Source organism: Vanacampus margaritifer, chromosome 15, assembly GCF_051991255.1.
Source record: "Vanacampus margaritifer isolate UIUO_Vmar chromosome 15, RoL_Vmar_1.0, whole genome shotgun sequence".
NCBI lineage: Eukaryota > Metazoa > Chordata > Actinopteri > Syngnathiformes > Syngnathidae > Vanacampus > Vanacampus margaritifer.
Window position 1 is genome coordinate 9,262,651 of NC_135446.1, and position 25,253 is coordinate 9,287,903.

At 45.5% G+C, this 25,253-nt stretch overlaps 1 protein-coding gene across 3 annotated transcripts; it reads right to left on the minus strand.

The window, feature by feature from the left end:
- Positions 1 to 681: 681 nt before the first annotated feature.
- On the minus strand, positions 682 to 25,244 carry nhsl2 (NHS-like 2). Of its 3 annotated transcripts, none has more exons than XM_077543729.1 (10): positions 24,694 to 25,244; positions 13,263 to 13,523; positions 9,239 to 9,393; positions 7,437 to 7,632; positions 6,565 to 6,750; positions 5,432 to 6,437; positions 4,237 to 5,356; positions 3,881 to 4,169; positions 3,666 to 3,768; positions 682 to 2,881 (listed from the first exon to the last, which is right to left on the minus strand). In XM_077543729.1, the coding sequence occupies exons 1-10, from the start codon at positions 24,959 to 24,961 to the stop codon at positions 2,578 to 2,580; spliced, it is 3,888 nt and encodes a 1,295-aa protein (XP_077399855.1). In that variant the 5' UTR covers positions 24,962 to 25,244; the 3' UTR covers positions 682 to 2,577. The 3 variants fall into 3 exon arrangements, with proteins under 3 accessions (XP_077399855.1, XP_077399856.1, XP_077399857.1); XM_077543730.1 differs by lacking the exon at positions 24,694 to 25,244 and adding an exon at positions 19,420 to 19,678; XM_077543731.1 differs by lacking the exon at positions 24,694 to 25,244 and having other exon boundaries at positions 13,205 to 13,349.
- Positions 25,245 to 25,253: the final 9 nt, after the last annotated feature.

Consider the following 25,253-nt stretch of genomic DNA (forward strand, 5'->3'; position numbering starts at 1 on the left):
CCACTCCGCATGCCACCCAACCTGTGGTTGTCAGCTCTTCCTGTGTGTGTTGCGTTGTAGATAGCAGCACAGCACGCTCTGTGCTGTCAGAAACAGGAAGTGTGGAGCTTGCTTGTTTGGCCCTGATGAGCCATCTCCTGTGTATGCGCGTGGGAGAGACAGGACACATACAGTAATTAACTCAAAGCTATGGCTATGGCAACGAATCGTCCGTGTACAAATATGCCCTTCGCACTCAATAGTAAGACAATAGCAGTAGAACAGTAATAGTAAAAGTAGAACAACTACATGTTTAATGACATGTAGTAGTCGGACAATGGAAAATTAGAAGTGAGGCAAAACAGTAAGTGCGTTAAAATGACAGGAAATGACGATTTGAAACGAATTTTGACCAAAGGGGGCATGACACCTTCTTATGATTGACTCCAGTCCTTCATTCACTAGCAGCTGAACAATGTCGCAATTACTTTTTGTTTCTGGCATTTCAGTTTTTTTTTTTTTGTGCTTTCTGATTTGAGTCAAAAACGCACCTGTTTTTTTCCACATTCAAGTCTCAAGTAATCAAACAAAGACTAAGAGTTTTTATGCAAGAAAAATAATTTATTTATGATAGAATCACTTCATGGCACTGGCATGTTGGAATGCGGCGCTTATCCGGGCAACTACACACCAAACCACTGGTTGAGCCACGAGGGTATTTAATACATATAGAATATTCCTTTAAATACATATTTTTTTCCATAAGGAATAACAAAAATAGAATTCCAATAAGTGGTCTGCCTCTATTGATTTCTGTTACTTTAAACTGCCCCCCCAACTGAGTGCTATTTTGCCTCATTTAGGGGTGGGATTGGGGACGGGGGTCTTACAAGGCGTCATCAGCTTGTGTTGTGTGCAGCATGCTCGCGTAAAACGGCCCACAACTCAAAAGTACACGAATCGACATACAACACATGAACACAACCTCGCTGTAAGATTATCTGATGCATCGCGCACACACACAAAAGTAAAGAGAGGCCATTTTAACATGGCGTAAATGTGCTCATTTCATGTATATCAATCGATGGGAATCTTTTCTGATTATGTTAGAAAGTTTGTCAACATCGCTGCTCCGACTGCACACAAAAAAAGCAACAAATAAAAAGACGGTGCTGCAAGTAAGGCAGCCAAACCTTGCTAAACAAATACAGTTGCACATCTTTTGATCCACTAAATATTCAAAAAGAAGCATCACTTAACGAGTGATCAGAAGCAGCGATGCGTTTTGTTTTTTACATGTGGCTTTGCATCCTCCCGCCACCAGAGGGAGCTCTGACAGTGGCATGAAGGGATCTCAAAGAAGAAGTCAGTTAATCCCATGATGCAACCTTCACGTGCCCCCGTTTGTCCCGTCCCGATCCATCCGAAGGTCGAGCAAGGCAGTAAAAAAAAAAAAAAAGGGCAAAGGTCTTTTTTTTTTGCGAGCGCTCACTTTCACACGGCGTGGACGAGGAGAAGTCAGGAAGTGACGTCATGCACCAGGCCGGCCAATGGGGGTGGAGAAGCAAACACATTGGCACGCAAACACATTGGCACGCGAACACATTGGCGCACTCTCTCGTGGTTATGTGCGTGCGCACACACACACACACACACACACACACACACACACACACACACACACACACACACACACACACACGCACACACACACACGCACACACACACACACACACACACACACACACACACACACACACACACACACACACGCACACACACACACACACACACACACACACACACACACACACACACACACACACACACACACACACACACACACACACACACACACACACACACACACACGGGACGGTCCCCTCTGGTTCGTTGGGTGTGTTTATCCTTCGCTCCCGTCACTGGAGACCAAAACGACAAGACGGGAGAAAACACTCCAGGCCTGCTTCATGCTCTCCATGCAGAAATTCCGCAGGCATGATGATGATGATGATGATGATGAAGATGATTTGTGCACACATACTCATGCCAACACACACACACAGGCTTGTGCAGACATTTCTGTTCTTTGCGCGTGTCCTCCATCACATCGTTTGTTGACTGTAGATGTTCTTTAAACACGACACATACGTAATAGCGCATGTCTTATTGGCACAAAACAAGTGTGGCTTGTGGTGGTGGGGGTTGGGGGGGATAAACTGCCTCTTGCCATTGAAGAAAAGTGCTTTAGTCGATTTGTGGGGGCGCTTAAGCGAAAACTGACTTGAAAGATCTTGTGGACCAGTCAGCCATTGATGATGATTATTATTACTACACATGTTCCTGCCATCTTCATCAGGGGTTGTTGGTGTCATCCAGGAGAAAAGACACATAAATGTGTTTGTGTATCCTTTTCCTGTTGAGTGGCGGTATCGCCTCTCTACCCTTGCACGCTCTCCCAGAGCTTCAAAGGGGCTCCAACCAAGCCAGGGACCATTTGGTCCAAAAGCGTGCTCTGGCGGGATTGGACGGCGCAAATGGTCAGACAGTGGTTGGAGCAAAGCCGTTAGCCGCTAGCATATCCACACTGGAACCATCTCACTGATCGTTGCTGGCTTTGCCTTGGGCGGTCGGGGCCTCTCCGCCCTCGCCGGAGTGCTCGGTGGTACGTCGCGCCAAGGGGTTTGTGCTTTTGAGGAGTTCGGCGGCGGACACCCTCGCCCCCGTGCTGGAAGACTTGCTGCCTTTCTTCTGCAGCAGGGCCATGAAGTTCTCGTTGCGGGAGCTGGACCTCTGGCCGCCGCCCATGGTGAGGTTCATCTGCTTGACCGGGGACGTCAGACTCTGGCGGCTTCCGAAGGAGTCAGAAGGCTCCTTGCGACCCAGGACTTTTCGCTTGGACCTGACAGAGAAGAAGAAATTGACAAAGAAACCTAGTGTGTTTAAAAAAAAAAAAACATGATTTAAAGGGGAAGTCAACCTTAAACATTTCTTGACGATATGTTATACGTGACCTCACTAGTCTAAACATGAAATTCTGATTAATATTACATTTGTGGAATATGAGTAAGAAAGCAAAACATTTTATCCATCTCACGGGGCGGCCATTTTGCCAATTGTTGTCGACTGAAGATGACATCACAGTTGCTCAGGGCTCATTCAACGACCAATCACAGCTCACCTGAGCAACTGTTTTGTCATTTGTTGATAGGAAGTGACAAAATGGCCGCCTTCGGCCGGACTTTGCTTCATAATTTATATTCCGCTAACTCAATATTAATCAGATTACTGTATTTAAACTAGTGAGGCTGCGTAGAACATATTATTGTCAAGAACTGTTTTGGGGTTGTCTTCTCCTTTAAGAACTAAAGACAACATCAAGTTATCAAATCTTCATCTCTACATCTCATCCTCAACTTAACGTTATTCCGAGCTATTTTCAGCATCCCACCATAAAATGACGAGCTTCGGTTGCTAAGAGACTAGCGTCCTATGTGCGCGTGTGAATCGATATCTCAGCAAGGAAAGAAACGTGTACGCAGCGGAGGAAAGTAAGAAGCAGTGGTCGCTGCCGTAGCCGTTGCCAGGTAACCTCATTCCTCGCCTGCTATGTTGCAAGTTCCTATTGAGCCAATCATTGCGCGCGGGTGCTAGTTAGCTGGTGCTAGTTAGCTGGTGAAACCCACCTGTGTATGATGGTGAACAGGTCTTCGGTGGTGTGCGTCGCAGGCGTGCCGGCCAAGAAGGCTTCGTCCGTTTCCTCCACAATGTGAAGCACCGTTTTGTCATCTGAGCAGCACAACAAGTCATCAAAATTATTCAAGCTACATGACTAGGAAGGGAATGAGTATGTTGCTTGCTTTATCTTGGACAAGCCCGCCCCTACTTTCTCTGATCGTACCTGCTCCACTCCCTATGGTGACACTTCTGCCTTCCAGCCTCACAAGGGAGGAATCCAGCTGTGACGAGTTTAGTGAAGACTCCGCCAAAGCTCCCAAGTGATTCTCGTCCTGTGTTGACATTTCAGGACTTATAGGAATGTCGTCTGGCGGGAAAGACTCTTCGGGAGAGGGAAGGCCCAACGGGCTGTCAGTCGGTGTCGCCTGGCGGTCGGTACCGCTGTTAGCTGACGAGTGGGCAGATGACGGAAGGAGGAGGACGTTGGGCTTCTTGGGCACAGGGGGAGGAACCTGGCAAGAAAATGTTTTGAGGAAAAATTTCTCAACAAATAAACGCTTTTAAAGATGCTTGTCCTACCTTGGGTTTCTTTTTGTCGGAGAGCTCTGCCAAATAGGAGATTGTCATTTTTGAGGGAAGGGTCTTGCTCTTGTCCTGGAGTTCCAACGCTTCCTGGTTACTGCAGGGAGAAGGGAGCGAGCCTCCATCCTCTGGTCCGAGCTGAAGACCCGCATCAATTTCCGGCTCCAAAATGGGATCTTCCAGAAGCGGCTGGGGGTCGGGAAGGGGAGGGAGGTCGAAGAGGCACGGGTTGTAGGTGGCGTACGAGGTCGACGTGGAATTATAATCTGCGATCACAGATGGATTTGAAAGACTCTGTGACGGAGGTTTTTTGGGTTTGGGTTTCCTCATGACTTTGTAAATGTTGCCCAGGGGCACAGGGCGGTCCACGGGCGATGCCGGGGGTGAGTCCAAAGTCAGAGGGGGCGTGGAGGACTGGGACTTCAGAAGCAGGTTAAGGGGACGTTTTGGCAGTGGGGGTTTGACTGCAACTGGCGGTTTGGGTTTGGGTAGGGTGGGAGGCGGGCTGATGTCATCTTCAAAATCTCGACACTGCTGTTCTTCTTCGATGGTATCCGACGCGCCGTCCGGGCAGTCCTCCAGATCGCCTCGCGAGACCGAGCGAAGTCTTATTGTTTTTAGCTCATTCTGGGTGACCATAGGGAGGACCTGCGAGGAGCTGGGGCTAATCTTTCCTGGTTTTGCCGCCGTGGACGTGTCCGAATGCCGTCTGCTGGCCTTTTGCTTTGGCTTGATCGCAGACAGCTCCAGATGGGCATTCCCTGGCATCTCAAAGGACAATCTGGACCTGGCGCTGGGATCCTTCGGCGATGGCAGCGAAGATTTTCTTTCAGGAATCTTTGGCCGCAGCTTACATCCCGATGTCCCAGATGACCCGGCTGCCTGACCGAGCGGCACGGTTGGCGTGGGCGTTTCCGACTGGCTGGAGTAGCCGCTTGACGGGGACATGAGTCCGGCGGGCTTGAAGGGTGAAACGGGCTTGACGTCCATGAGTGGCTGCGACGGTGACGTGGCTCTCGAGGTGGCGGGCGAGTTGAGCAATGACTCCGAACTGCCTCTGCCTTTCATACATTCAATCACAGTCGTACCCGTCGCAGTGCTGGAGCCAGATAGAGACCTGGAATAAAGAATACATTTAAAGGTATGAGGGAGAGGAAAATATCCACGGCAGCCAAGTCCCAAATAATCCTACCTGTAGGGGTCATTGCTCTTCCACTCTCCCAGCTGCCAGGGAGAGGGCAAAGTTGGTTCTGCCTCCCTCTCTGGCGCGTGAACCTCCAAGTTTGGAGGGAGGTCGCAACCTCCCGGGCCGAGCTCCCCAGATCTGGAGGTGGGCAAAAGGAAGTCGGGCTGGAAGTCGGGGAAATGATCCCTTGGGATGTGCAGGCTCTTTGGCCGTCCGTCCCGATGCAGACCGCCGTCATGGTGGATCCTCCCCTCAGCCTGGCCGAGGTTCTTCATGAGAGAGACGCTCCTCACCGGAGGCGGCGGCTTGCGCTTGGACTTCTTGAGCGAGATGGACCGCGAGCGCAGGCATAAGCGTCCTTCGGCATTGTAGTCCGAAGCGGAAACGGAGATCGTGTCGGCGGTGCTGGCGCTGTCTTCCGAGCTCCCTCTGGGATAGAGGAGGGCGTAGTTCTCACTCAGACCCAAAAAGTTATGATGATGCCACTGGTGCTCTGCAGACATCCCGTTCCCCGTGGATGCCAGGGTCCCATCCGGTTGGTCGGTGCCAAGAAAGCAAAAAGAACCCGAGTCTGTGGGCGTGGAGAGAGAACGTTCGCGGAACTTGAACGCGTTCGCCGCAGCTAAAGAGCGCGCCGACATCCCCCGCCCCCTCCCTGCCTCTTCGCCGCCTCTCCCTCCATCCGCCGCGGCTCCCTCCGTCTCGCTCCTCCTCTCCATCCCTGGCACGTTGCTCCTCTGTCGGCCGCAAGTGTCTGACATGGTGGCGAAGGAAATCGACTGCGAGTTGCTCACGAGCATCAGGCCTTCCTGAGCCCCGCCTCCTGTGTGACCAATCACGCTGTGCTGTTTGGGCGGAACTGCCGGCCCCTTCTTGGCAATATAGTTGTATGGCTCGGTCCAAGCCCCGGGAGAGAAGGTAGAGCCTTTCGGTCCGTTCCAGGTGCTGGAGGGAGTGTTGGAGCAAATCAGGCCAGAGTGGTCCATGGTTCCTTGTTGGTCCAGGATGATATCTGTGAAGAAGAGCGATCATCACATTCACTGCCAATGACGGATATTGACGTCAAAAATCTATTTTTACTGGGCTGGCAGTGAAGGAGTTAAAATGAACAAAGTTGCATTTGGCTATCTCACACACACCTGCAGGTGAGGTGGTGTCAAGGTTGGAGTGTATCTTCCTCAGGGCGAGGTTCTGCTGAGGGGTGTCCGTGACGGGCTCCAGGGAGCGGGGCTGGTGGAAGTGCTCCACTGGAGAGGGGGATGAGGAGAGCGAGTGCTGCAGGAGGTCCACACCATGGAATTTACCTCCTGCTGCTCCTCCTTCACCTGCAGACAAGATGGTCATCTGAGGTGAGATCCATCTCCAGCAAGTCAAACATGTTCCAAATCAGTGAACTAAATGATCGTGACAGTCATCGAAACCAAAAAGTCAAAAGGCGACGGGCAACATCATTTATCTGCTTTATATCAAGAGAAACCGAAAGCTAGAACAGTACACAGTGGAGTGTAGACCTCCCTCAAGGCGTGAAAAAAAAATCTCCCTGAATCCCACCTGCCTGCAGTCGTGAGCGGGAGAAAGAAGAGGCCAGAGCAAACAAGCGACAAAATATTCTTTTATTAGCTTCCATTCACCGTCCTTTCATCTCTCTTTTGGCCTTCTTGCCAACATTCCCTCTTTGCATGTGTCACTCGCTCACTTCCTCTTATTCTTCCATTGCTGCTTTGTTTTTGCTCACTTTTTTTTGTTGTTGCTGAGAGAGGTAGAGTAGCAAGTTGCCATGGCAACAGCAAGCTGTCTGCCAGCTACCTGTTCGCTCGTGTACCGAAGAAGTGGAAAGGACGAGTTCGACCGGGGAACGAGACTTAAATGCAAAGCGGCAGCATCCACTGTCCTGACCTTCTATTCCAAAAACAAATACTGCAGTGTGATTGGTCCATTTTTTTTTTTTTTACTTAAATTTGATTTACAAGCTCCCCTTTCCTCATGACAAGCGAGCATCCTGCTGCCCTACCTGCTGCTTGAGCCGGCGTGCGTCTGCCAAGGTGCCAGCGAGGTTTCTCTGCCACGGGAGGTCTGGAGCTCCAGCCTAACGGGGGACGATCGGGCTCGCAGGGCGACGGGGATGGCGAAGGAGACGGGCTGGCCAGGGACCTCAGTCCGAAGACCGAGGTGGCGGTCTCATCCTCGTAGAGCTGCTTGGATGCCGGCTGGAGGAGGAGCGGATCAAATGGATTATAAAAAAGAAAAAAGAAAAAAAAAAGTCAACATTGCTTCAAATGTTTTATTGTAAGAGGACATTAAGTGGTCATCCGACATCGTCAATTTGGTGTTTCACTTCCAGTTACAAACGAATGAAAGGAATGCAGCCTAATTGGCTCTTCAAATACTGAAGCCATGGGACTAGTTGCTAAAAACAAGCGCAAAAAAAAAACATTTTGGTGCATTTTACGTGCGTCTGGGGTCATGTTGCGCCTCACTTGGTGCACCGAGCTGCCCGCCCGCCAGCGAATTTGCACATTTGGTTCCAAAATGTAGCCCAGATTTTAGACTTGGTAATAGCAAGTCTAAAACTCCACCCATGCGCACGGTTAGACCACACTTTGCGCTAGACTTACGCTGGGCATGAAAATAGGGCCCCAAATGTGTATAATCCTTTGTTTTATGGGGTATATACTAGGGGTGTGCCCCAAAAAAAAAAAGATTCTCATGTAATACGATTCAGAAACGATTTTAAATGTCCCCAAAAATTTATTTTTTATTTAAAATGTTTTATACTGTCTTGCCTTTGTCTGTGTGTGCCTTTATTTGGAGCGCTGTTCATGTTGTAGCCAGTTTGGCCACTGAGGGGCAGTGTGGTTCCACGCGGTCTAATACACCGTTAAGTTGTAGCCACATTAAAGAGCAGAAGGAAAAAGTCATGATCAAGTTATTCCGATAAAAGTTTTTTTTTTTCAGTGTGGAGCCATTCTTTTGAGTAATAAAACTGCCACTAGTAGCGCGCTAATTAGCATTAGCGGGTCAGACTGGAGTAGATCATTACAATTCCTTGCACATCTATAGATTGAAGAAAAAATCATTATCAATCAAATCATTTTTTAATAAAAAATTGTTCTCAATCGAAAATCGATTCTGAATAGAATCGCAGACCCAAAACTTGGAATCGATTCGAATGATGAGACATTCAAAGATTCGCACCCCTAGTATATATACACGTATAATAATGCCTAAGAACTTGCAAGCCTTCACTTCCCGCCACTGCTATATAGTTTGCCTGCAGAGTTTGACATTTTCCAGCTCGTCTTCCTTGAAGGAGGAAGTACGTTAGCTGCTGTCAGAAGGAATTTCGATCTAAGTCATCTCTCGGGACTCTTAAAGTCTAATTGAAATCAGCCCCACCAGGCGTGAACTTCGCAGAGCAATTTAAAAGGCTCCGGGAGGAGCGGCTTGCCAGTGGAATCACCTCAAGACTCGGGTCTCAGGACTCAGTAGTCGACATACTGTATCGTCTTTTTTTTTTTTTTTGTCTCCAAATGATGTCCTAAAGAAGATGCTTTCCGACTTTCATGTCATGTGCGCTAAATTCCTAATGAAGTTGTCACATTTCCATCCGTGAGACGCTCAAAACGTATCAAAAGCGTGAATGTGACGTGCACGGCTTTCACTTCATCGGACTTTTCCATCCTAAATTTATCAGGACTGTTCCATTAGCGTCAGTCGACGACGTTAAAGGAGCAGCCGAGGACACTCCAAGCCTGGCTCTGTTGCGCTGATTCTATTCAAACGCGGTGACGCAATCCAATCAGCTGCCTTTACCAGAAAGATGAAGTCGGGCCGCTTGTTGCCGGGGGAGACGGGCGAGCGGCGGCCGAGCGAGGCGGACTTGGCGGAGGTGTCGTCGGAGCTCTGCGAGGGCGGATGGCGGAACGTCTGACCTGGCGGCTGGCCGTCGCACAGCTGCTCCTCAAAGTCTGCACACAGCGGCGGCAAAGCAACGCGGCGTGCGTTAGCGTCAGATTGCGCAACACGAGACCCCAAACAAACAAACGCGCGCACGCGCACACCGAGGATCGATTTCAAGCCTCACTTTAACTCCTTTTGTGCTTTTTTCCCCAATCCAGCAGCTTCTCATCTCTCACTCTCCACTTTCCGTGTCACTCTTTCCTCTCCATAGCCGAGCCTGGCTGCACTCCCCTCTGCTCCTGCAGCTTAGAGTTAGACGACTCCCCCCAGGCCTTTGTAAACAGATTCCAACCCCCCCACCCTCCCCCGCCCCCGCCCCGGCCAGCCTTGCTTTCCCCACCGCACTCCCCCTCACAATCCACCAGCCAATCCTTTCCCCCAAAAACATACTCCTGACCCAGTCTCCACTCATCCCTAAAGCCCCTCAGCACACACACACACATACACACACACACACACACACACACACACACACTGGGGTATAGAGAACTGGGTTAAACTTGCTCCATATGGATTCCATACTGGTGGTGGTGGTGGTGTGGTTGCCAAGCAACACAGGCAGGGGGGGTTTGGGGGGGCACTTGAGAGCGCTGAGTTGGCCAAAAGTTTTTTGTTAGTGGCTGGAGGTGCTGAGGCCATCTCAATGTGGCTTGAACAGCATTTAATTAGTAAGTGGACGTATGCACACAGGCCATGTGAGCCAGGTGACATTTTGCCGCTTCGTTTATGATGAGGGACAGAAATGGCAACAAGGAGGAATTTTGGATAACTTAAGACACCTCTCACTTGAACACAGTATGAATATGCATGCTATATATATATATATATATATATATATATATATATATATATATATATATATATATATATATATATATATATATATATATATATATATATATATATATATATATATATATATATATATATATGTATATCAGGGGTCATCAACCTTTTTGAAGCTGAAAGCTACTAGGTCTTGTTATCGATTCAGATTTCCATAATCGATTCAATTTGGGGCCTGATTCGATTCACTTTGATACATTTCTGATCAGTGACGTACTTCGTTCACAGTAAAAAAAACAAAAACATATTTGTCTAAATTTCATATATATTGGGGGTGTTTAAAAAAATCGATTTTGCAATATATCGCGATATTACAGCGCGCAACTCTCGATTCGATATGCAGCCGAATCAATTTTTAAACGGGAATATTCAACAAAACGTCTTACTTAGGGTTAGGGTTCACACGTTAAGCATGGAAGAATGTTATATTAATGGAGCATTAAGCCTTAATATTTTATTTCAATGCTGTTCAAACATAAAACAGACTGCAAACTGTTTGTTAAATGCAGTGGCTCACTTATAAGCCTGAATTTTCAGATAAATAAATACATTTTCATACAAATCTTACAGTGTACATGTACAAGTTTACTGATTAGTATTTCTAAATTTGAGTTAAAAAGGGGGGAAAAAAAAATCGCAATAATCAATTTATAGATTTGTATCGGGATTAATCGGTATCGAATCGAATTGTGACCTATGAATCGTGATACAAATCAAATTGCCAGGTACTAGACAATTCACACCCCTAATACTCGTCAATGGTAGTGAATGACAATTTTCCATACTTTTTTAAATATATATTTTTAGACTTTTCTGCCTTTCTGTTAAATTTTTTATTTTATTTGGGGGGGGGTATTAGACATATTATGGTCATATATATATATATATATATATATATATATATATAAAACATTCCTAGAAAATCACAATACCCCATCAACGGTGAGTTGTTTTTGAAAAAGGTGAAAAACAATTTCTACTGCTAAGGAATTGAAAAAGCTACAAAAAAAAATTTGCTGATGAAAGACATTCCAGGGGTGTTTAGACTTTACCTAATCCCATACTAGACAATTCACACCCCTAATACTCGTCAATGGTAGTGAATGACAATTTTCCATACTTTTTTTAATATATATTTTTAGACTTTTCTGCCTTTCTGTTAAATTTTTTATTTTATTTGTGGGGGGGGGGGTATTAGACATATTATGGTCATATATATATATATATATATATATATATATATATATATATATATATATATAACATTCCTAGAAAATCACAATACCCCATCAACGGTGAGTTGTTTTTGAAAAAGGTGAAAAACAATTTCTACTGCTAAGGAATTGAAAAAGCTACAAACATTTTTTTTTCTGATGAAAGACATTCCAGGGGTGTGTAGACTTTACCTAATCCCACCATCATGGCTGTGGGGAATTGCACTAGGAACTGAAGGACGGAGGGGACGATAAAATGAAAAAAAAAACACCCTGTCCCCCTCGCTACCTCCAGCCAGACGAGCACTCAGACATCACTAAAGTGCACATTGTTAGCATCTCAGGTTTAGTCAGTCAGTCAACAGTCAATGGAATTGTGTGTGTGTGTGTGTGTGTGTGTGTGTACAGCGCACTCATTCAGAAGGAACTCGGACATCCTCGATAATAATAAGCACCCGGGTGCTACGGGTCACCCTTTGAGAGCTGCAGAGGGGAAATGGACACAAACAAAGCCCTTGGTTCATCTTTGTCTGTGTACACTTTGTGTACACGCTCGGCTTCACTCGGCTTTTTGAGCATGTAGACGAGAGACTGCTTTTTTTTTTTTTATTTGCATTTAATGAGCTGCAATCACACTCATGGGATTGATAAGATAAAATGGAGGACCTTGAGTTTGCCACCTGGCGATATATAAGTCCAACATACAATACCCGCCGCTGCTAAAAACCCACAAATCTCGTTCCGGTTGCACTTTCAGCAAGCATATAAACGGCAGCTGGCACCGAGCGCTGGCACGGGCCTGTTGATGGAATCAGGGCCCAAACGCCGGAGGATGACAGCCAGCTTCATAAATATGGACGAGCGAGAGCAGGATGAATATTTAGCAGTGGGAGACGTTCTGGTGTTACGTAACCTCCGCGGCCACGCTCGCAGCGACTAACTTCATGACTTCCTGCTTGGGTGTTGACACGTTTGCCGTAGCTGACGGCGCGTCACGTTCATCAGGCAAAATCGGATTCCTGAGAAATTCCTTTTCCATTTATTTGTATGGGAAAATGTGTTTTGTTGGGAATAGAGCTGTCAAAATTAATCGACAAGTAGTCGATTATCAAATAAATCAACAACTATTTTAATAATCGAGTAATCTTTTGGAGCTATTTCTTTATTTTAAATTGTCCAACACCCTCTTTAATGCAAAATTAAAAAGAATCCAATTAGTCAAATTAATCAATTGAATAATCAATAGGTTAATCGATTCTAGAAATATTCGATAGTGACAGCACTAGTTGGGAATAGTTGGGAAAAAAGTTGGTGGAGGACCTGCAGTGCATTAAGATGCTGCAACAAGTAAATTGGTCACTCATCGTTTCTTCCCATGCGGCCTTCACTCGATGCTTGGGTGGAGGCAGCGGGCGAGCGAGCATCAGGAAGAATGAAAGAGAGAGAGAGAGCGAGAGTGAGGAGTCGCTGCAGCCTCATGGCAAGCAGGTTTTTACGGTGAAAACTGCTCGAATAAGGACGAGTGACAACCACTGATGAGCAACTTGAATGCCAGTGGGCGCTTTCCAAGCCTCCATGTTGCCGCACACACACACACACACACACACCCTGCCACAAGCTTCAATAACAAGCCTGCATCATCTGCAGTGCCACTGTCAGCCTACACACACACACACGCACACTTACTGTGAAACGCAGCTGCACGTATTCAATGTGCTGCATGTAAACACTCGCCCCAGCCTGATGAACACACACGCACCTTCCATCCATCAAATCTCGTCTGCCCCTTCTCCATCCGTCCGTCCGTCGGTCCGTACCTTGCAGCAGACTCTGGAGGTTAAGCTGCGCCTGCTGGTGCAGCTCTTCCACACACTCGGGCCTGCTCCACGAGCCAAACACGTTCACGCTCTGTTGCCATGGAGACCCGAAGCGGGCCGCGCCATTGCCGTTGCCGTGGTCGCAGCTTCCTCGCCGTCCTCCTCCGGCGTGGTTGTGGCGGTGGTTGCCGCCGCCGCCTGCGCCGTCGCCACTGATGCTGCCTCCGCGCCTGCCGCTCTCCGCCTCGAGTCCGACGGTGGCTGCGGGAGGCGGGAGGAAGTGATGGATGCGGTAGAGAGACGGAGAGAGAGGAGAGGGTGGCAAATAAGATTATTGCGAGCGAGGACGGCGAGGCATGGAGGAGGAGAGGCAGAGAACAAGGAGGAGGCGCAGAGAGCAAAGTACATCAAAAGCTCACAATTTCCATCACTAATAGCCGCAGATTACATAACGCCGCCGTGTGTTGTCAGGGAGAAGAAGGAGGGAAGGAAGGAAGGAGAGATAGGGAAGGAAATCAGGGAGGGGAAGAGGAAGGTCATCAAAGCACAGATAGGCTAGAAAACAGATGTTCGAGCAGCGGATCATGTGACCTGCTGTCAACAACGCAAGAAGACAACCAAAATAAGCACATATGCACCAAATAGTGCACTAAATCATATTTAGACTTTTTTTTTTTGTCCAATCAGAGTTGGCCTTAATGTGTTGCCATGTCAATTCGTAATCTGCCCTGGGCCTTCAAAAATCACCATGCTGGCTTCTAGGGAAGTCGGCACAAACATTCTTCATGTTCTATTCACCCCCACTAATCTAAACACGACATTCTGATTAGTACTGCATGAGTGGAATATGTACTCAGCAAAAAAAATCCACCCGATTTTATTCATAACGGGGGCGGCCATTTTGCTGCTGACTGAAAATGACATCACGCATGTAGCAACCACTCATGGCTCAGCTTGTGAAGTTGAACATCACATGACCAAACTCAGAAAACAGACAAAATGACAAAATGGTCGCCCCTGAGATGGACCAAAACGGGTGTTTTTTTCTAGCCTGGCAAGCCACACCCGGGTCTGGACAGCGATTCGGCTCCGGTTGAAAACTTAAAAAAAAAAAAAAACGTCTATTTGCGTGACTACATCTTTGTGAGCAACATCACTCCTCTCTCGTCAAGTTTTCCCCGCGACAATGACATAAGTCATTCACTACTGTCTCTCTTCGGCTGGATGTTGGATTTTTAATCCGTCTCCGCAGAAAAATAAACAAACAAAAAACGAGTCAACGAGTCGCTTTTCTGACGTCACTTCGCTTTTCGCTCATTGGTTCATTCCACTGTCTGTTAGCTCAGGTTTGCCCCGCCTCTGGTTGATCGGACTCACTCTCCCGCAAAGCCACGAGTGAGTCTGGGGCCAAAGGACATAATGTCAGATTTGTTTTTGACAGCATTACAAAAGTTACATTCCTTTCTGAACGTTTTATGTATTGCTGATGCAATGAAAAAAAGGATGTTGTGATACCAGTTTTTCGGATGCAAGCGTCAATCCGACTGACATTTTGTGATGCTCCCGCCTACACGATTAAAATTACAGCGGCTATTTGGTCTGTGCGGGACATATTGTCTTCTTTAGTGGGAAACCCACAATCACACATCACATGCACATAGAAGGAGCAAGTGCGTGTGCACGTTTACAGGCTTAAGTAACCATTCAAGCATTAACGTGTGCTTTAGCTGCATCAACACTGCCCCCTGCTGCAGAGGCGTGTGTACTGTCACTATGGAAACCATACAAAGGCCTTAAGACTAGTAATAGTAGAAAAGAAAGAAAATAAACACATCTTCTTCTTCCTTGTCATATATCTTCATACAAAATGACTGTCAATTGTTCACAAGTTGATTATAATTATATCGAGCCATAATTTCTCAAAACGCACCGTTGTCATGGATACGGCTATATCAGCACATTAAGCCTTATTTCTTATAATACTTTTCTTATGCCTACTGCTGTAGGCATAAGAAAAAAAATGCACACAAGGTATATAGTACTTTTCCAAGATGGAGTTTTACTTGTGCAATATAAGTCATTAACAAATCAATATAACTTCCTTCTCATAATTCTACAACTTTTATTCTGGAAAAGATGCATTTATTCTTAAAAATAAAATAAAATTACCTTTGCTCTTGTGCAAATAAATAAATGAATAAATAAATTCAAATAGTCACCCCCCCTCCCCCCACTGTCCCCCAAAGCAACAGCTTTGCCAGCCCCCACTTTGAGAACCTCCAAACATTTAGAATGTGCCAAGAGATCCAGTGAGAGCATCCTCCGAGCTGTGCTGGGAATACGTCATGTGAGCCGCAAATAATCACCTTCTGTGGCTTCACGCGCCAAATACACACAAGACTGCAGCCTGTGCACATTCATGATCCATCAGTGGGACCCAAGGCGCGCGCACTAACTGACTGCTGACTCCACAACTTGTGCAGTTGACCAGGACTAACCTGCTGCCTCAACACAGGAAGTGATGTCACGGGCAAAATAGGGGGAGGAGACACAAACATGCACACACAATGGTAGACAGACGGACATGGATGCACACAGACGGAAACACATCACATCAACACACACGCATATCTCTGCAATAGACACTAAACAATTTGGCTTGGTGACTCCCGTTTCCCACTGTAACGTCTCCCTCTGAATGCAACACGGTTATAAGAGTTAGCTAAAGCTAACAAAATAAACTAACATTAAAAAAAATGAAGACACTTTTACAAAAACTACATCTTACATTTAGAACTACATGCTCGGACGGACTCACGGGAGACCGACAGGAAACGGCGCTCTGTGGACTTCCTGGAGATAAACGCCAACACCCACGACATGGCAAAGAAGGCCTACGCGGAAATTACAATGTCACCAAGTACACAAATCACGACATGTCATGTGGAGCCTTGACGAGTGTAGGGCTTTCTATCTTTTTCCAGTTGAATCCAAGCTGGAGTCGAGTTGTTTTTCCAGCAACTCTGGACCGGCGAGCCATTAGCATCTTGGTCAACGCCAACTCAATTCCACCGACTGTCTCGGAGAGCTCACTATAATATTAAGCGTGCGGTGTGAAATTCTACATATGTGCGTTGCGGAGGTGGCAAAAGTACTCACTCTCTGTACTTTCTTGCTTGCTAACATGAACAGATGAGAAATTAAACAAACAAAAAAAGCTACATTAGCTAATTAGCTACTGAAAAAACTAAACTTATTCCAAGAATTTCTGAACGTAGAAGCCAGTGCTTTTTTTTTTTTTAGTCATAAGACAATATAACATTGAACAATTCTTGAACAAATCTGTTATTGTTAACGTTTATAGTCCTCATTTTTGTCTGTTTTACGCCTTAGAACATTTCAATCAATCAACATCTGACCTAATTTTCTCTCTGTTACTTGAATCCTATTAATTAAAACAACAAAACAATCAACAGATGAATCAATTATGACTGAAAAGATGGTTAGTTGCAGCTCTAGTTATTGCCCAACACTGTTATGTTGGTAGCATGTGTTGTGTTAACATTCACTTTTTCATGGCTTTTCTGTATTGAAAACATCACAATCTGCCAGCGTTCCATCTCACACACACACACAACCGTTATGAGCAACCTTGTGATGCAGCAACATCAACATTAACAAGACAAGTGGTGTGCATGCATGTGCAACTCGCATATTCCAGCTGGTGTCACATTCCTTTGCAAGCCGTTTGTGCTGTGAAATGGAAAAACTTCATGACCTCATTTCCCCCGCCAGAGTTCCAAATCCACACAACGGCTCAATCCGCACATCTCCAAGAAAAAACAAAAAGTCAATCCATCCAAACGCACATCTTGTCTGATTGTGAATGAATCCCGCATCATGACAAGCGCCTCGGAGAAACTTCCGGACACCCTCCCACCCCTCTTTCTTACCAGGCCTGGCCCACAAACGACGCATGTCCGACAGCGTGGAGCGATACGGCGCACTGGCGTGGCGAGAGAGTCATTGAGGGGAAACGGCGGCCGCCGTCGCCACCAGGAGGAGGGAAAACTTTGTCCTTCATTTCCTCACAGAATGAAGGGAAATCCTCCTCCTCCTCCTCCTCCTCAACTTGCTAGTTTTTGAAACAAGAGACACATAACTTGAATGAATGGTGAATGAACACCACTAGCTAAATGCTAACACCCAAAGCAAAATGCCTTAGACGGGCTGCAAAAACTAGCATCAACAACTTGTATTCAGATACAAACAACAGAAACATGTGCAGACAGAGCCTAAAACTGATCCATTATTGAAAGGAGACTAAATTTCTCTTCTTCCATCTACAACCGCTCCAAACAACAAAGCGTGAAGAATGGAAAAGAGATTTGTTGGTTTGTTATGACTGTATTATTGTTTTTACACTATGTGTTCTGTTATCGATTTGTTACAGCTGCGGCGGTTTTGAACGCTCTATATAAATAAAGTTGTCTTGTTTTAATATCAAATCTACGTGTAGAGCGTCTATATGTACTGTATTATTCTGCCCCCTTGTGGCCAAGAATCACATCACAAGCAATCCCATTGAATTCGAGCATGAAATCGTAACACACAAACTGTTACAATCCATTGTCTCAAATATGACAAAATAAAACTCCTAAACTAATTCCAATGTAGTTCATTGGCACCAAAACGCCACAGGAGGGCGCCATTGGCATACTGAAGTGACCAAGCTGTGCTACAAATAGCAAAAATCTGCCAGTAATTGAATATAGATGCCACAAGATGGAGGCAAAGCAGTACTAATGTCTTAACGAAACTCCTCAACTCACCTAGTCTCCCTTTGTGTGTGCTCTAGCACGTTTGTTATCAGTTGGTCCGGCCGCCATTCAGTTGACCTGCACCGTTGCCATGGCAACAGCAGCCATCGGTGCACGTCTCTGCACTGTCACACAACTTATTTTTATTTATTTACTTACACCTCGCTCTTTGTTCTCCGCCGCCACTGAGTCTGAGATGACGTCATCATGATGAATGGGCGTGTGGCCATATTTCAAAGACAGCTGTGGCATTCATGCCGCCATTTATCGCCGCTCATGTGATCGACGTGCCTTGGTTACGTCAAGGTCACACACACAAGTACTAGGAGCACAAACTTGTCAACTAGTGAGCAGTTTGCCTCACTAGTCACATGTAATTGTCCAACTAGTGTGCTGATTGTTCGTGTACTTGCTTACTCTTTGTCCTCATTAGTGAGAAAATACAGAGCACTAGTAGCTTCTTCCTTAAAATACATGAAATTAATGGCAATTCTCAATTATTTTCATTTATAGTTGCTGATCATAAAACAGCAACAAGCGTCGCAAGTACCGATACTTTGAAATAAGACTTGTGTCAGCCCGATACCAATAGTGGCCCATGCGTAAACACTTTGCTGAATGGTCCATGTACTAGTGTGCCCTTTGTCCTCACTTGTAAGAAAATTCAATGCACTAGTGGAATAACTAGGGTGTACTAGTGAAACAACTGTCTAACTAGCGCCAATTTATCCCCCCCGTACAACCTTCCACTGTTGTATGAAATGTCTGCACACTAGTAGAGCATGCTACTAGTGAAGCAAAACTGTGCACTAGATAACATGGACTGCTTCACTAGTAGCATGGTCTACTCTTGTGCAGACATGTCAAACAGTGGTGGAAGGTAGTAGTGCCAAAAAAATGCTACTAGTCATTCTACCAGGGGCTGAATTAAGGACAAAGAGGATACTAGTACATCACTAGTATATCAAGGATGTGGAAAAAATGCATCGCCTTGATTGATGAGGGCCGTCATCTCCACATCTCGCTCGTTTCTCGGCCATCGCCGGCTCGCCGGCGATCTCACGCGGGACGATCCCGTGCAGCCCATTAATCACACGCACGCACGCACACACATGCAAACACGCCTGCTTCGTTCTTGCCTCGTCGGGCCACGAGCAAAACACTGACTGAGTGAGTGACCCAGATGATTCCAAACAAGGGCAGGGCGAGAGCAACCTCGGCGATTGCAAACGTGCAACTCCGATTATTGTCACATGATGAAGTGAAAGAAGCCGCGAGTTCAAGTTGGACGCAGCGGATGCGGTTCCGTAGGCACATCTCCATATATGCTAAAGTACCTGTTGCCGATTTGGGTCTGTGTCTCCCTTTGGGCCGCCTTTGTGGATTGGCCGTACTGTTCTTCCTGTCCCAAAACATCACGGATGCATTCCACGACACGCACGGAGGAAATCAAGACGGAAGCGCGTGTGGCCCTCGTGCGGGAGGCGAGCAGGCGTCACATCTGCATCCCTCAAGAAAGGATGTGTGTGTGCGGATTAGGGCGAGCGACACAGACAGAAAGGGGTGCAGAGAGAGAGCGAGTGTGTCAGTATACCTCGCTTACGTGAGCTGTTGGCTAATCATATGTTGGGTGTGTGAGAGCGAGCGAGAGAGCGAGAGAGAAAGAGAGCGGCAGTTGCGTTGATTAGCATCCAGCCAGTTGCAGCCAAGCATCCGCAGCTCAATTGATAAAAGAGCCAGGCCGGCAACAGCCAATCAGAAGGCGGCGAGCGTGAGAGCGCTGGAGGGAGGCAGAGCAACACATGAGATGAGGGCAAGGCACATACATATATTATGGGATGCCGAAGGAGAGGAGCGCTCGGGATGTGGCATTAGGTACACCTGCATGCCCCCCCCAACCTTTTTTTCTTAATTTATTTACATTAATTAAATCCCCATAGCAGTTATTTGATTAGCTAAATTAATGTAAAAATTGGATTCATGCATTCAACAAATTTTATGAGAAAATGATGGCTTAATTCATTTAAATGATTATCTAATTGTTTAATAAAATATGTTAAATGTATAAAAATGTAATGTAATTAATTATCTTAATTAAAATCAACCAATTGTAAAATAAATAGTTGAATGTACTTCATATCGATTTTTTTAATTTCACTATTATCCTTTAATTCTATAATTTACAGTAAATTAACAGTTATTTAATGAGCTAATTGGGGGGGGGCGGATAAATGTATTTTAACTGAACAATTTTCGGGGAAAATAGGACATTTATAATTAACCACTTCTTTAATTAAAGTGACCGCATACCACTTTTCTCAATTTTAATGCCTTTTTATTTTATTATTTACAATAACTCTTTTAACTATATTATTATTAATAATAACCATACATTTAAGTAAATAGCATAATTTGTCTATAAAACTTCCCTAAGTACGCAAGCCAATACTCCTTGCACTCTGACAATGAGAACGCCACTGCCCCCTATTGTAGTGGATGTGCAATTACATTTTATTCTAGTTTATTCTTTTTTTTTTAATGTTATTTTGCTGATGAAACTATGAAAGCTCGTGCAGCTGTACCTAATAAAGTGGCCATTTGAGACTCTGCTGTGCGCCAGAAAGTCAAACCATAAATCAGCATGCATGATCCAATTACTCTCAAGGCCAAGAAATCATAACGACAAAAATATCCATCTATTCAAATCCACAGTGATAACATAAATCCTGACTACTTGAGAATTTTAAAACACTCACACATTCCTCATGTGCAGAGCGAATGGGTTAATCCCATTGGAGCTGGAGGCTGACACGCCAGTGGTCACATGACATGACGTTCGCTCCTCTTAGGGAACCACAAACGCAACCTGACACAATCTTTTCCTCCTTAAGTGCCACCACAACAAATGTGCTCACTCCGCTTAAAAAAAAGAAAGAAAAAAAAAAGAGTGTTTGTCCTACCCGAGTGCTGCTCGTCCTGCTCAGAACACAGAAAAAGCTGCAAAACACGCGAGGACAGTGAATGCACCGTCCCCCCCTCTCTCTTTTGCTCTCTCCCTGCAGTGTGCAGCAAATGGAGGGAAAATGGAGGGGAGGTGGGCTGTGTCTGGGGGTGTGGGTCATGGTTCTGTTTTTCTTTTGCATGCTTGCAATACTAACTGAAGGCAGACTTTTGTGGGCGTGGCATAGCCAAATATCATTGATTTCGAATGTGGTGGTAAATGGGCTCCCTCTAGTGGTATGCAAAAGTATTACTGAATTAAATGTTGTTGTTTTTAAACTGTACATGTTAACGTGGCGCCACATTAAAAAAAATATATTTAAGCACAGTTCAAGTGTATTTAACTCTTAACTAAATTTACAATTAATCATTTATCAAGGTTATTTAACTTTGATGCGCAATGTACAGTAAGTACACACACATGAGAGCACACGCGCTTACTAACTTGACTGGCGTCCATGTCCAGCGTGCATCATGGGGAAAACATCTGCTTTCGGGACAATTGGCCTCCTCTGGACCCCCACCCAACCCCTCCCCTCCACGGCCACCTCCTCCCTTTCATTCGACTGCCATGGGAATCTTCTCCCAATGAGATCATATAAACAGCAACCTCATGACTTGTCTTTGTGTGTGTGCGTGCGCGCTCCACATAAAAAAAAAAAGAAGGTCTGGCCGGAAAGTACACGCGCGCACTCAACCTAAGTTTCTGAAGCCAGAGAAAGTTCTACACGCGCACACTTCCTGCATTCTATCACTGCTGTTACTCAATCGCCCCGATTCCTGTGGCGTCTGTTATTCACGTCGTTCATGACCATCACTCCCGCTTTGTTTTTTGTGTGAATTTGGTCGATGCCACGGACTTCCGACTTCCGGGTTTTACACATCAGCGCCGTTTCCGGCCACTGCTGGCCGCGTTCCAACACTCGCACCCCCACCCCCGCGCTCCCACTAATCGGCGGGAGGGCGTCTCGGCTATCTGAAATGTTTCGGACACGGAGACAGACACTACATACTCGCAGCCTCGCACCCGTCGACGGGAGTGCGCAACCGAGGAGCACAAAGGCGGAAGCGCAAGTACTGGGACGCGGCCCACACGTCGCAAACCGGAAACGGAAACAAAGTTGATGGGTGAAAGTCCGAAAGCCCCGCCTCCTCCGTGGCATATAGTCCAATGACACCCACTGTAAAAATGTTCAAAATTTCCAGAAATTAGACTACTTTTGTCAAAATGAAGCTCCTCAACTCACTTGAGCACAGTTCCTCGGCAACAGGATCATAATAAAATACGGCGCTGAGGTGTTGATGGACAGTGGGAAAACAAGACGCCGAGCAAAAGAGGAGGAGCTGACAAGAGGGGCGCCTGAGTGGGGAAGCTGACGTCGCCGTGGAAACCAGACGAGTCACCGTTGGAGCAGGACCAGATGAAACGGAGTACCAAGAAATCACTTTTAGGCCACGAGGCGTACAAACAATTCAATTGACTTCATGTTCATATTATTGGGATGCTCCCAGCAGGAATACAGACAAAAAACACACGTGTGTGTGGTAGCTTTAAAAAAAAAAAAAAAAAAAAAAAAAAATGTGTTTAAACTTTTTGTTTCTCAAATTCACTTCGTTTTTCGTACTTTTTACAGGGGCTTTGATAGTTTTTGTTTTTGAAAATGTTTACTTAATTTTAGTGCTAAATATGTATTTTTTATTATTTGGAGAATTTGCCAGGTGCAAAAAACAAACAAAAAAAAAACTAACCAAATTGTGTAATTAAAAACCAGTCTGTGAGTGTAGTCTCTGTATGCCCAGTAAAGCTCCTCCAGCATTATACAGTATTTGATTTTCTAAAATATATTCAAAACTTCTAATGAAAAGGAGCCAAAGGAAAAACAAATGTTATATTTTGTTCTAGTTTTTTAAAGAAAAACATTTACATTTCATATTGAAATGTATTTTTATTTAAATAAGTCACCAAAGTCTTCAAAAGATTGTAACCTATTAGGTAGATGACACTCGTAGTCTTTATTTAATGTTTTGTAATAAAATGTATTTTAATTTTGACACACCAGAGATTAGTATTAACAACTTACCATTTTTTTAAAAATAAAAATAAATAAATATATAAAATAAAATCAGGAATATAAAATGAAGATTCAGAATCGTGAAAAAAGAATAAATTAAAGCCACAATACAACAACGAGGCACTCTAAAGTGGACACACCAATGTGAAGCCCATGTCCACACACTGCCTGTCAAGTTGGACCCTTTCCAAAAATAATACCCCCTGCCTTTTTGTCTCTCTCTCTCTCTCTCCTTGATGTGCCTACACTTACAGCCAACAATGAGGCACTCTACAGCAACCACACCAGCAAACCATCCTAAGGAAGATGTGTGTGTGTGTGTGTGTGTGTGTTTTTTAAGGCTTTTTAACTGTAATAACCTCAGAGTGAGAGTTGCTGCCAAGTTATGTCACTGTGTTGCATCTTTGTTTAGGCATCTTTGTTTAGACATCAGGAGGAGAGTGGCTGACGAGGGAGGTGTTGGACGAGTGACGCTAAAGATGATCTAACGATGATCTATTGATTATTTAACCGAGCGCATCTTCTGCCCACGCAACCCGCTTTAGTGGGGCCCACGCGTTTGGTTTGGGATTTTGACAGCGCGCAGGAGGAAAACCAATTCTCATGTAGAGAGAGGCACACGCGCACAAAAAGTTAACATCCGCGCCTGCAAGTTAGAAAGGCAGCTATGTTTTCTTTTATCTCTCTCTCTCTTTCCAGTGCTACATCTGGACTCAGTTTGGGGGACTTTCTATTACTCACACACGTCAAGCTATAACAGAAACATGCTTGCTTGTGGCTCAAGCGAGTTGAATTCCGGAACATTAGCCAGCAAACATCAAACAGTGTTGTTGCAATATTAGCTCATGCAAATCTAATACAGCAAAAAAAATAAAAATAAAAATTCGTTCGATTGTATAGTAAGCTACTCAGATCTAATTTAGCACGTGTAGGCAAGGGCAACTTTATTTATATAGCACATTTCATACACAATTTTCAATATGCTTCACAATAATTAAGGAACACCAATGCTAATGTTCTTTAGCATTAAGCTACTGCACTTCTGGCAATATATCTTAAGTTTTGTTTGAACATTTGCTTGTTTAAATATACTGTACAACGTTATATGTCAATTGTTGTATGTGTTGATTTTATAATTAACTACAGCTGGGAGTAACAAAATCTCGAAGCAGGCATGCTAGGCATCTTTTTGAGAGAACTGTGCAAATGAATTAGTGAGGTAAGGGAAAAAAAGTTCAAATAAGTTTAAATGTGCTTGAAGTGTTTAGGAGGGAGGGATATTTCGGATTTTGGCTCTGTACATGCAAACGTGATTTGTCACGTGGCTGAATTTGCAGGTGCAATCAATGAACCCTAGTGCATGAAGACAAACTTGAAAAATCAAACAAAAGTCTGCCACAAAAAGGGACTGCATCAATTTGATTATTGATGAAGGACATTTATACTTGCATTTCTCGTCTATCAAGTTTGCAATTTGTCTTGCCATCACACTAAATTAAGTCTCAGGAAAAAAAAACTTTTTGGTTTTGTTTGTCGTACCTGTGTGCGGACTCTTGCGGAGCATCTCGACCACTCGGCCCAGTCTGCCTTCCAGCGCACCGGATCTTTGGCACACGGACGCCATCTCGCCCTCCAGTTCCTCCAGAACGCCCAGCGAGTGTCGGGACAGGTCCGAAAGTTGGCGGAGCACCGAAGCCAGGGTGAAGGCGCACACGTCGGCCAGGTCTCCGAACATCGCCGGTGCCCTGACGCCGACGCCGGTCTTGCACAAATCCCTCGGCAGGACCGCGCGCTTGCAGAAAGGCATCCTGGAGCCGAGTTGACCGGACCGGACCAGTGGACTTGCGCGGTGATCCGAAGCACAAAACTCCGCAGGTGGTCAGGTTATATCACCGTGCTCCGTCTGTTCCGTCTCCCTGACGCCTGCGCGCGGACGCATGTTCCGGGATGTCAATGCTGGAAAAGTCCGCTCGGGCTGGGTTAGGTTCGGGCTTGGCGTCGTGCGGCAGCGTCCTCATCGTCGAGTCTCCTCACTCCTTCCTCAGGCTCAGACCTTCTCGTTTGTTGGCCAACGCCGTTTCTCTCCGACAGCTGCCACC